The sequence below is a fragment of the Neofelis nebulosa genome, chromosome 16 (assembly GCF_028018385.1).
Source record: "Neofelis nebulosa isolate mNeoNeb1 chromosome 16, mNeoNeb1.pri, whole genome shotgun sequence".
Taxonomy (NCBI): Eukaryota; Metazoa; Chordata; class Mammalia; order Carnivora; family Felidae; genus Neofelis; species Neofelis nebulosa.
The window spans coordinates 61,430,829-61,443,467 of NC_080797.1; the positions used below are offsets into that span (position 1 = coordinate 61,430,829).

The 12,639-nt window shown below is 54.3% G+C and overlaps 1 protein-coding gene and 1 long non-coding RNA gene across 19 annotated transcripts in view; one reads left to right on the forward strand and one right to left on the reverse strand.

Annotated features, from left to right (window-relative positions):
- The first annotated feature begins 1,261 nt into the window (after positions 1–1,261).
- Positions 1,262–5,006, forward strand: LOC131497661 (uncharacterized). The gene is made up of 2 exons (XR_009255072.1): positions 1,262–1,387; positions 4,330–5,006. It is a non-coding gene; the product is annotated as an uncharacterized LOC131497661 (long non-coding RNA).
- The window catches only part of MYO18A (myosin XVIIIA), a 103,251-nt gene continuing 95,090 nt past the window's right edge, over positions 4,479–12,639 (reverse strand). For 13 of the 18 annotated variants that reach the window (XM_058704138.1, XM_058704137.1, XM_058704134.1 and 10 more), the window contains 2 exons: positions 10,468–11,732; positions 5,780–5,902 (listed from right to left, as the gene is read on the reverse strand). In XM_058704138.1, the coding sequence (XP_058560121.1) occupies positions 10,472–11,732 (1,261 nt within the window). In that variant the 3' untranslated portion in view covers positions 5,780–5,902; positions 10,468–10,471. Of the gene's footprint in view, positions 5,903–10,467; positions 11,733–12,639 lie in introns of all 18 variants that reach the window. The other 5 variants (XM_058704148.1, XM_058704146.1, XM_058704145.1 and 2 more) reach the window with 1 other exon arrangement.

Sequence of the window (12,639 nt, forward strand, 5' to 3'; positions counted from 1 at the left end):
GGAATCTCCCTCATGTATGTGACCCATCACTGGGGTTTACACTACAAAAGACTCAGTTTCTCTGTGAAATTCCGTCTAAACAAATCTAGCATCCTTGTTAACTCCAAAATGGCTATTGCTCTGGAAATCACTCCTCCCAGATCAAATCCCAGAGAATGGTCTGGATTTTTCCATCGTGCTGTAATGAAATTAGACTGAGGTGAATATAGCTTAATATATGCATTCCGGGCCATGTGGAACTGTTACTCATATTGTTGGCACAGTATATGCATGAAGCAGAAATGTGGTAATGTATGGAGGGTGCTCTGAAAATTTTAAGGAGCAACATAAATGTAAGGTTGACATTTCCCCCCCAAATGCCAAGAAGTGTTTCCTTACTTAGGCCAGGCCTTGGTGAATACCAGGCACACAGCGATTTAGAGATGAGGTTCCGGACAATGCTTCCTGGCACTCTCACATGTCCCTTTACCCTCTGACAAGGCCAGAATGGCCCGGAGGCTCCAGGGCAGTTGCTGGAACCAAGCTGAGGACCCTGCTAGGACACATATCACCTCTTTGAGCCTCACAGAGAGGACACTTCCGGGTTGTGATGAAGGTGAGAGGAGTAGTAAATGCTCAGCAAATGGGAACATAGTAAGTAGGTGCTCAGCAAATGGGAACTATTGTTAATTTTATCATCCTCCTCATCCCACGGGTCACTCCTGACAGGCCGGGAAGGGCACCCTCGTTCCCAGCTTCTGCCAGGGACTTCCAAGAGCCCTGAAAAGGCGGGAAACAGTATTGTCGGTCTGCTGAGCTCCGAGACCAGGGCTCGCGCCCAGGGAATCCTTGAAGGGCAAGGCCCACGGGATCCGCCCAGTCAACTGCTTGAGAACCTTTTGAGCGTAGTGGCTTCCGGAGGTGCGGGAAGACCCTTCGGGCGGGGGCGGAGTCGGAGGCGAGGCGCTCGGGAGGCCCGGGTCATGCAAATGAGATATGAATATGCTAATACAGGCGGGCTCCCCACGATTGGGAGGGCGTCTGCCGGGACCGGCAGAGCCCGCGGGGAAACGGGAGAAGAAATGCAGAGAGGAAGCGGAGGCGCACCCGGGCTGCTGGACGCAACCGGCCCCAGACCGACTGGCGCTGGGAGAAGACGTCCCTCCCCCGGCACCGGCATCGCGCTGCCCGACTCGCGCCGCCAGCCGGGCCCTCCGGCTCCTTACCGAGGGTGATGAAGGGGTGGGGGTGGGAGGTTCTGTGGGCAGCAGTGAGGGGCTCCCTCCGAATTGAGAAGCCAAAAGGTTGTCAGCGGTACCACCTTGTTTTACAGATGGGAAAACTGAGTCCGAGAGATTACTGCCCCTTCTCCAGGGTCTCAGCGCTAGCGGCAGAAGCTCTCCGTGGAGTAGGTTCTTGTCTCCTTTTGTTTTGTTTTCCCTCCGGCACGTGGACACCACTCTGTAGGTGAAAAAGCAGCAGCCCTAAATGCAGCAGAACTTGGTGCATTACCAAGCATGTCCCGGACTGCCCACCAGGCTGGAGGATTTAGAATAGAATACTTCCTGGGGAAAGATGAAAGGAATTGGGGTGGCAGCCAGTAGCAGCAGCAGCAGCAGCAGCAGCAGGCAAGGACAAATTACCATAGACTGGTCTGGAATGTGTTGCTGCGTGAAAGGTGAGGAAGTGTTCCAGCTTCTCTGAGAACTAGCTCAGAGGAAATGAAAGGGGAGCAGAAGGATTATGGTTAGATTTAAGGCAGTGCTTCCTCCCAGGGATGATAATGGGGCCCCTTATTCAGTGACCCAGGAAGGCTATGGACCCACCCCCCTCCCTCGCTTCTGAGGGCTTTGGAACCCAACTCCCTCTAGTCCCGAAGGGCCCAGCATGGAGGACAGGAATGAATGATTGACTTTGAAAAGTCCTCACTATTCAGGTAGGAGATCCTTTCCTGGGATGGGCCCCCTGGGCTCTTTGCTGAGGATGAGGACAGCAGACGCGCTGGCTCGGGGGCCCTGAGGGGAAAGCAGCAGTCATGGCATCTCTTGCAACACGCTCACTGCCAAATTGATTCAAATTGGCTTGGATATGAACATATGATTAAAGGAGCGGCGCGATTCATTTATCAGGAGAGATTAAAGAGCGGCATCTGCGCAGCCTAGCTGGGGGACAATTAAGGAGCAAATCGCTAAGTGTCTGTGCCACTAGGCATGGGGGTGGGGCATGGTGGGGGGACAACTGGGATAATCTGCCAAGAGGACACAGGACAAAAGGAAGTAGTTCAGGAGTCACTGTGGGCCCCTGTTGTCTCTGGGCATTGACTGGGGACCTTGGGGAGCCTCACAAGGCTTTGGGTCCCACCCATGCCTCTCATTAGACAGGAGATTCTATGGAGGCAGCTTTGAGCCTGGCACAGGGACAGATTTGCTGCCTTTTTTTCTAGAATCATTTACATCTTAGGGACCAGAGGTGCCCTGAGTGTACAGGTGAGGGCGGAACTTACGGAGCTCTGAAGGCACACCCAAAATGATTGGCCTTTGATGGCTACAATCTCTTGGACTCTCCCGGGGAGATGGTGCTGAGGGAATCGCTCCTCTCCTTCTTGGAGCCCAGCACCCTGGCCAAGGGGCTTTGCTGCAACTTGAAGTGTTGGTCATGTGAGGCGATTTCCTGCTTCCTTAGCCTGTGGAGATCCCTACCACCACCTATCTTTCCCTGCCTCAGGGCCTTTGCTTAAGCTCTTTTTTTTCTGGTACACCTGTAGAAGCCTTTCTTCAAGCCTCAGCTCAAAATACCAGCTCCTTTTAGAAGCCTTCCCATCCTTCTCCAACCCCCTCCCCCATCATATTCCCAAAGCAACCTATTTGTCCTTCTGTTATGTCTCATGTAGTTATTTCCACATGGGTCTGTCCCAATCTATGAGCCCCTAGATGACAAACACTATAATTTACTCCTCTCTCCTCACCCAAAGCTTGCAGATATTAGTAGATGCAGTACCTATTTTGTATGTCTAACTCCTCCACTAGAATATCTGCCTTATGAAGGAAGAAAACTCATCTGTCCCCAGCACTTAGAACAGTGCCTAGGCCATGGCAGGCAGTTATGAAATATCTGAATGTTGAGTGAATGAATAATTAATAATATAAGCTTTCTGAATTGAAGCCCCAGGTCAGACAATTCGACAATGATGTTGGACTTTCCAGTTAACCTGAGGCCTGAGTCAGCGCAGGTCAACAGAGTTGGGATCTTGTCTGCAGATGGGAGGGACTCTGTCACCCGTTCCTGGGAGAAATAGAAAATGCACCCATCTATTTGAGAGCATGAGTAAAAGATGAACATGAGGAGCCAGCAGTTTAAAAAAAAAAAAAAAAAGTAGGGGCGCCTGGGTGGCTCAGTCGGTTGGGCGTCCGACTTCGGCTCAGGTCGTGATCTCACGGTTTGTGAGTTCGAGCCCCACGTCGGGCTCTGTGCTGACAGCTCGGAGCCTGGAGCCTGTTTCTGATTCTGTGTCTCCCTCTCTCTCTACCCCTCCCCCACTTGTGTTCTGTCTCTATCAAGAATAAATGAATGTAAAATAAAATAAAAAATCTAAAAAAAGTAACTTTACTTTTATTACCTTTTCTATTCGACCTTGCAGGGGCAGTGGAGAGGGGTAGTCTTTTTCATTCAAGATGGGTCCATATTATACTTCTCTCCCACTCGTTCTGGGGGACTTTCCTCCCTCCTTCCCTTTCTTGACCCTTTCTGGGAGGCTGACATCGCCAGAGCCTTGGCTTCAGGGCTGTCTGATACCCTTTCCTGCCTACCTGTACAAACCAGGGGAGCCCGACTGACCAGCTGTAAAAGAAACTTTATGTGTGCCAGGATTATAACTGGTCACATTACAGAAGGTGGAGGAGGAGTCGTCGTTTGTTTTCTACCCTTCTGTAAGAGCTGCCTCGTAGCTGTCAGTGAGCAGACCAAGTGTGGACTGAGGCATGAAGGCAGAGACTGGGCAGGGCAGAGAAGCCAGAACTCCCAGCCTACTCGAGTTGGCCTGTGGCCAGTGGGGTTGGGGGCCAGAGAGAGTTCTGGCAAGTTTTGATCAAAAAGTCATATTTGGAATGACTAAAATTAAACTTAAAATTTTTTTCTAGAAGGACTTGAAAAAAAGAGAGAGAGAGAGAGAAGCTAGGATCCCTGTAATTGGTGAGATTTAGTAATCAGAGGACCTCAACATTTCTGAGTGGAGGCCAGTGTAGGATGAGGCATGAATGGCTCTGCCTGATTGCAATCCACAAGCTCTTAAAATAAAAGGTGGGGTTTGTCTCCCTTGACCAATCTTCTCATTCTACCTTTGCCTGCCCCCAGGTGACCTGCCAGAACTTTCTTTGTGGCACTGATCCGGCGTGGGAGTAGGCCAGAGACCCGGCCGCTTCCCTAGGTCCTTACCAGAACCCTGCCTCTGCTCCCCAGTGACCATCTCGGACTTTACCTGAGCCTGAAGTAACAGGCAGAGCCAGGAGGAGAAGGACGTTTATTTCCATACATCGGGTAAACAGGGAAGAGAGAGCACAGCCCAGTGAGTACAAACCAATTGCGGGAGAGAAGGTGAGGGGGACAGCAGATGGGAGCTGCACCAGGCACTGCCCTTGGGTCCCCAAGTCTGGTATTATTGGTGGGATGACCTTTAGGGTGGGGCTGGGACTGTCCGGCCACGTGTTGTCTTGTCTCGGGGGAAGTGTGTGGGGGCAGGGCAACTGGAAGAAGAAAAATGACTCAGGCTCAGGATACAGGGTGAGGACTCGTGTCTAATGCACATCAGTACTGACCCAAACCCCCATCTTGAGTTTTTCTGATCACAAGCTCCCAACCCAAGGCCTTCCCTCTCAAGTTGGGCCTACAGTCCAGGCAACTTGGACAGAGGGTCAAGGAGGCAGTGCTTGGATAAGCCCCGAACTTATCGGCATAGGTGGAATGGGTTTAGTCTTAAATAGGTCATTGCACTTAACACACTGATGAGACGAAGGGGGTGGGGGCTGAAAGTGCCAGATGGTACATATGCACCCCTGTCTGTGTAGGCTTGCTCAACCCAAACCCAGAAGCACCTGAGAGCCACTCCCCATGCTGACAAGAATCTGGACCCAGCTCCGCTCACCGGTCTCTCCAGCTGCACAGAGAAAGGACTGCTCTCTGAGGAGCGAAGCGGGAGATGAGATTCCCCTAGTCAGTCATTCCTGGAAACCCCAGCTGCCACCACAGCCCCCTCCCACTCTCAGGGATGCAGCTGTGATGGAGAGGGTGGGTATTTAAATTAAAAGTAAAAAGACAGCAGGCACTGAGAAGAGAAAGCCCTCACCCCAAGCCTGGGGGCGGGGAAGGAATTGCTGTTCCTGCCCCCAATTCCTCCCCATGGACCCAGCAACCTAGAGTGTCCCAGCAGGCAATCTGTCCACCGTCCCTGAGCAGGGGGCTGAGATGGAGGTCAGCTTGCTGGCTCCATGCAGTGCCAAGCCACCTGCCACTGCCCACAGTGCGGCCCAAGGTCGAAACCAAAAGTGTGGCATTTGGAGGCAGAAGGAGCATTAAGTTCTCTTTTCAGAAACTCCTCTTCCCCCCACCTCTTCCATGTGGAGATGTCAGACACCCACAATTTGGAAAGCCCCCCAACCCCCTTGGGTCGGGTGTTTCCCATGCAGATCAGCAGTCAGGTGGGGGAGACCTGTGCCCCATCATTTCCTGGGAGAGGCGCTGTGGCAGTAGCCTTTGGGTGCCAGAGGTTCAGACCACTCCCCTGGGCTATGCGTTGGTCTCTGTCGGCTTGGCCTCTGTGTCGCTGTCACTCAGATAGTTATGGGAATATCTTGGCCTGGAGGTGCTGTCCAGAGGGTCGTGTTCATCATCTGACCGGTCAGGGGCAAGGGACTTCCAGTAACTGGTGGGGCTGCAGGGAGAGAGGAACAAGGTCACAGACGAACAATGCTCTTAACTCGCGGCACCAAAGCCTTTGGGTCTGGGGAGGCTCCCAAAGCCCTGTCATAGCAGTCCCTAAAAGCCACAAATTGAGAAGTAAATTCAATCCTATCTTGCTTGAGAAGCAATTCCATCTTCCCCAGAAGACACTCAGAGTAGTAAGAGAAAGGAGCACATTGTTTTGATTCTGAAACCTTTTGAAATTCCCAGGAAAGCAACACTGTAGAGCAGTGGGTCTCAAACCCGAGTGTGTTATAAAGACTCCTGCATCCTCCCCTGGAGAAATTTTGATTTGCTAGCTTTTGGGTGGAACTGAGGAATTCCCCATTTTCAACTCCTCCCCAGAAGATTCTGATGGAGGTGGTCCATGGACCAGGCTGACTTGGAGAATGGCAGTCTGGTGATTATATGGATACAACCTAAGGGAACCTCATTCCTAACACGATTCCATCTAAGAAGGAGGAGCCTTCCTCATGGAATACTACCAGACCTTAACACTTTCTCCTTAGGCTTTCCTAAGGCCTGTGAGAATTTCTGCCCTTGACTGTGGCATCATCTATTCACCACAAGGATAGGAGACTCAGGATGTAGGAACTGGCAAGACGTCCATTTCAGGGTGGCATAGTTATCCCTTTCTTGGTATCATAACCCAGCCCTCTAGAGTTTTCATCAGGCCACTGGGAACCTCCAGCTTCCTCCCACCAGGATGTGAAGAAACATCATCCCCTGGATGGAGCAGGCTCATGGCATTCAGCAAGGATGGAACCTTCTGCTCCAGTCACCTTCTTTTTTTTTCTTTCTTTCCCAAAGCCTGAGAGCCACCTTCCCCTGCCCCTCCCACTGCTGCTGCCTCTGCCGGTTCAAGTGCACCATCATTTCAACACTCTTGAACAAAATGCAGCACAGAGAAGCTCCACCCCTACCAGTGTCCAGCACTCAGAGAGTCCCTGTCCAGTGGTCCCAGGGACACAGCTCTGCTTCCGGATCCTAGAGAGCTTCCACTGGCATAAACAGGAATTCGGTGACCCCTCTGCCCACAATTCTGCTTTAAGAATCTGAGGCAGGGAACCTTGTTTATAGCCCCTTTGAAGTTCTACCCCAAACCCGAAGAGGAGGAAGCAGGCTTCTGAGAGAAAGAATCAAATCCTTCACTTTTCCATCTGTGTTGTGAAGAAAGGGTTTGGCTATCGAGTACTTCCAGCATGTGAGACATCGTCCTAGGCAGTCTGGATATGCATCTTGTTCTTCACAAGAGCCCTATGAAAGGTCACCAGGAAGCTGGTTCAAAGAAGCATCTTGCTCAAGGTCATATAGCCACTATGTACATTTGAACTTGGACTCTTAGACCTCAAAGCTTTTGCTGACTCCACCCGGCCACTGGATTGGGTGACCTGAAGAGGAAACAACACCAAACCTGAATGCTCCCCACAGGCCCATGGTGAAAGCCCAGGGGGGTGTGTAAAGATAGGTTTTTCTCTCTGTCTCTCTCTCTCTCCCCCCCCCCGCCCCCCCTCCCTGGGGAGAAGGAAGAGCCTGATAGACTACGTGTTCAATTATGCAAAATGGTTCAGGAATGGGGCAGTCTGGTTAATAGTTATCATATTTCTCATGAATGAATTACCATTTTTAAAGGAATCAGAATAGCACAAAACACATTTAATACAAACTAGACTGAACATAAATGAGTCTTACTTTGATGGGCCAAAGGCACTTAAGGACTCTAGGGTGTCTCAGGGACGAAATCATAAAGCTCAATGATGACTGTGCACCATAGAAAAAATTGGGGTTATTTTAGCTTTTGGGTTGTTTGAATTCTAAATTAGTGGGAGCCTGGTTTTATTTTCATGTTTGAGATAGAATTTCTGGGCACCCAGTGCTAAGGTCTGCTCTTGGGCACGGGAAGGACTGATTTTGTGAAAAGGCAGTGTGATTATTTTGGGGGCAGTTGGGGGGCAAGGCAGATGCCAGGACTGGGACCCAGATGCCAATGGGGCGCTGTCGGGTAGGGGCCGGCCCGAATTCCTTTCGATTCCCCCCACGTCTCTCCTTAGAGTAGGGCCGCGTCCCCCATCCCTGTGTCCTTGTGCCCGCCAGGTTCCAACACTGCTCCATCCAGGTGCTGGGTAAATGGCACAGGTAGCGGGGGTCAGTTCCACGGAGCCATAAGATACCCTTGCCCCTGGCTGGGTGTTCTTCAGCCAGTCTCCTTTGTGGCTTCTATCGCCACAGCTGTAGAGCCAACAGCAGGCAGCTAGCCCCCTCCCCAGGGCAAGAGTCCGGGCTGGCAATTTGAACATTTTAACCAAATTGTTCCAAAAGCTTTCCTCCCCACAAGCCAGTGTCTCCTGCGCAGCGCTGTCACAAACAATTTGGTGTATAAACTAATTCCTGCTGGGTGAGCCCAGGGTGGCAGGCCCCTCCCCTTGCCTCTGCGATGGATGCGTTCGTGTTCTGAATTCTCACCGGTCCCCATCACCAGATGGGAAGCTAAGCCATCACTCTGCCCCTGCCCCCATTCTACCCAAAGTCGGTTCATGCTGAGTTTGACTAGGTCCTCCCTTCCCTGGTCCTTCTCCTGCCAGCTCTGTATTGACTGGCAAGCTTTTGGCTCGGCGCCCACTCTCCCCGCAGTGAATCCAATCCTCCCCGGTGGTGTTGTATAGGGTTTCAGGATCACTCCTGTCTTGCTGGCAGACAAGAGGAACTGTGCTGGTGGCTGGGGGAAGAAACAGGCTTTATGTGGTTTTGTTCTTGCTGGTCCTGGGGTCAAGGGTGATGATGGGCTGAGGGCATCGGGTCTGAAATACACCAGTTGCCGGGCAGCGTGGAGGGGCCTGGTGAGGCCCATGTCTCCCTCTTCAAGCAGGGGTGCAGTGCTCAGAAGGGTCTGGCCTTCTCTCTTTTCCAAACCACCCCATGGCCCATCACCTGACTTCCTGCATTCGGGGAGCAGGGCACTCAGCAGGGCTGCGGAGGGGAAGGCTGAGCTGGTAGATACAATATTGCGACTCCAGCCTTTGCTCACTGTGGAGCTGACAACAGCTCCCTCGAGCAACGGAGATGCTTTCTGCTCCTCCAGAGCGTCCCGCAACCACTGCCACAGGGGGGGAAGCGACGGAGCAGTGCTGAGCCCAAGGGCTTGGTTTCAGAGCAGCTGGGGCCAGAGGAATCCAAGATGTCTGTCCATGAGCCTGGGCTGGGCTTAAATTCCACCCTCCCCCACCATCCACCTAATTCCATCCCATCACCCATCTCCAAATAGCTGCAGGTAACTTTCACTTCTGTTTGCTCCGTTCCTTAAAACATAACTGGTCCCTTTGGGTATAACCCGGCCAAGTCAATGTACGTGCTCAGCCACCCCACGGCACAAGAGGCCCACAAACATGCGACAGGTGTGTGTTAGTTCATGCATCGGGGAAGCAAGGCCCCTGCCCCAGGGGGCTGCGCTCTGGGGTCACACCTCCTGGGAAGCAGCAAGCTTGCCCTGGGAGGGTGCCAGGCCCAAAACAGCTTCACATAACCAGGGTGATCCAAATGTCACCACCCACCAGGGAAACCGGGAACAATGGGATTCCAGTGAGTCAGTTTCTGCCTTCTTCTGAGGTGGGGGTGTGGGCATAAAGGGCCTAACTGCTAGATCTCCCTTCCCACAGAGAGAAGGCTGGGGGAGGCAGGAGAGCCAGGAGGGGGCTGTCACTCAGCAGCTGCTAATTTCTGTTCATTATAACTTTTTAAGATGAGCTGAGCTGAGGCGACGCCCATGTGTGGGCTTCAGGTGGGAGGGCTGGGGAGGGAGTCAGGGAACTGGGGTTTGAGGGAGGGTGTGGTGCAGCCCCGTGAGCCTTGCTGTCTGAGGTCTGATGGCGCGTAGCAGGGAGGAAGGTGGCCTTGCAGGGCAGTGTCGAGAGCCAGAGCCGAGCCAAAGGTCCCGTAAGAGACGGAGGCCACTGACACACCAGCTCGCCCTCAGGGGTCGGCTAGAGCCCTTTCCCAAGCCCAGCCCATTGGGGGCGTAGACAAAAGCCCGAGGCACACACAGGAAACATTTCACCTGTGTGCTCTGCCTTGGGCCCTACGGAGGAGGAGTGGTGGAGAGCAAGCCTAATAGACTCCATTCAGATCCCAGCACATCACTTCCCAACTGTGTGACCCTGGCCAGTGACTTAACTTCCCTGAGCCTCAGCTTCCTCTTCTATAGAATGGGGCTAATCAAGCCTTTGTTATGGAGTTAGTGTGAGGATGAAGTGAACAAAATGTGGCAAATGTCTAGGAGGTCCCCCGGCACCCGCGGTGAGGACTTAGTAAGTGGGAGCTGTGCCGGATCACCCTCAGCAAGCTCAGCTGACTGGGCTCGGGGCAGAGAAGGACTAACCAGCTCGCTGGCCCCACTCTCCGAGGCAGCCAGAAAGCTCTCTGAGGCCAGGCCCGCTGCAGAGGCACGCAGGAGAGGCCTGGGTGGTGGCGGATGGGGTCGGGCACGTTAGTTCACACCGAGCGGCACACTCCATGCTGCACCCCACGCCGGGTGCCACCTACTGCACTAGTCGCTCTCGGGCCGGTACAAGTACCGCATCATCAGGCTGTCCACCTCCTTCTTGCGTTTCTTCTCCTCCTTCCGAGACGGCCGGTGCGCCTGCCTGGCCTCCTCACCTTCTGCAGCCGGGCCCTTCTTCACGCTCGAGCGGCTGTGGCCTGACACAGTAGAGCCACTGGATGTCGATGAGGACTCCGACTCTGTCTCCGCTCTCTTTCTTCTCGATTTGGACTTCTTCTTGCTCTTCCGAGAGCGCCCCTTCTTCCGCCGCTTGTGCTCCGAGGAATCCTCGGAGCTGGAGCTGGAGCTGGAGCTGGAGCTGGAGCTGGAGCTGCTCCTTCTCCTGCTCCGGCTCTTCCGGCCGCTGCGGGAGCGGGAGACGTCAGCGGCAGAGGCCGAGCGGCGGATGCTGGTGGCCCGCACTGGGAGGTCCAGTTGGGCGCTGCGGGCACTTTGGATGCTCTTCCGGTCGTCCTCCTCGGAGTCGGGCTCCAGGCTGCTCCTCTGGAACGGGACGGGTTTGTAGCTCAAGACCTCGTTGATGGCGGCCTCCAGGTCTGGGTCCAGGTAGGAGTGACGGCTGACGGGGCGGATGCTGGAGCCGAGAGGCTCATCCGTGGCAGAGGGCGAGGCGTGTGGCCGCGGTGGCACCGACAGGCTGCGGGCCAGCGACGGGTGGCTGTACTGGGAGTGGGCCTCGCTCAAGGCCACACTGGCTCCATCATCCCACGCATCCAGGCAGCTCTGGCCCAAGGACAGGCGGGAATCAGGGCTGTCCCGGCCCAGGCCCGAGGCCCGGCTCAAGGAAGGACTGAGGGTCCTGGACAGGGTATCGAGCCGGGAGGTGCTGCGCCGGGAACTGGGGGAGCCTGAGAGCGAGAAGCTCATGGAGGAGCGGGCCCCGTCCTCACCGGAGCCGCGCCGTGTGGCTGAGGAGGCCCGGCTGGTGGGGGCAGAGACGGTCGAGGCCCGGTCGAAGTCTGAGCCCCACCGCTTCTCCAGCCCCCGGCCAACACGACTCCGGGTCTCGGAGAAGGTGGAGCCGCATTCATCTTGCTCTTCCCTGGGGCCTGTGCGGGTCTTCCGGGGGGGCCTCTCTGGGGAGGTTGCCCGCTCGCTCAGGGTGGTGAAGAGCGAGTCCTCGTCCCCAGTGCCCCCGATGGAGTCCTTCAGGGTGAGCCGTTTCCGGTAGCTCAGAGAGCTCAGCACGGAGGCTGGCCTCTCCTCCACCCCCTTGCCCTCCTTCCCAGAGGTGTTGAGGGCCGTTCTAGGGGAGAGAGATGAGGTCAGGAAGAGAGAACCAGTAGTGGATTAGAGGCAGCCCAGAGAGAATGGGGGGGAGGGGAAGGGAGGGAAGAGGGAGGGAGGGAGGGAAAGAGAGAGAGAGAGAGAGAGAGAGAGAGAGAGAGAGAGAAAGAGAGGAGCCGGCATTAAACCCAGAGAATAAAGATACAGAGGGAGGGAGGAGACAGGAGGCAAAAGGAGCGAGCGGCAGCACCCTGGCAAAGTGGCAGCGAGAGCATCGGAGGAAATGAAGCAAAATAATTTGCGTCAGTGAAAATAGCTTCATGGAGAATGTCATGTAAATTAGACCATTGTTCTATTTCATCACTTTTCCCCCTCTAAAACGTTTAGTTCAATTTATTTCATTGTCAACTACCTGGAGCCTTGTGCCACACCGTGGTGAACGGCAGTGGGGCGGGGAAGGCGGCATTATCTGCAATAACAAAATGTTGTTTGGCTGAATAAATTAAACCAATTAGAGGGGGCCGCTGGGTGCTTGTGGTGAGGGGCTGGACTTGGGAAGGGGCCTCAGGGGAGTTGGAGAAGGCGAGGGATTACTTTACAAAGCAGCCTGCCCGCTACTCTGGGAGGGGGTGGAGAAGGGTGTGCCCTGGTGGGGATCAGGATGGTTCAGAGTTGGGGAGAAAGTGGGAGGCGGGGGAGCCAGCAGGGAAACGGCTTGAGGAGGCGTTGGAGCAGAGGACAGAGGATCTCCCTCCCTGCTGCCATGCTGGCTGGGAAGTGAGGGACGAGGAACGTGGAGCCCCGGATTCCAGGGGTAGCTGTCTGTGTGATCAGAAGCCTGTGACTTGGCTGGACAATAGGGAATGAGTTCCCCCAGTGGATTGGGTGTGAGCAGGAAGCATGGGGGTGGTGGTGAGGGGAAATGG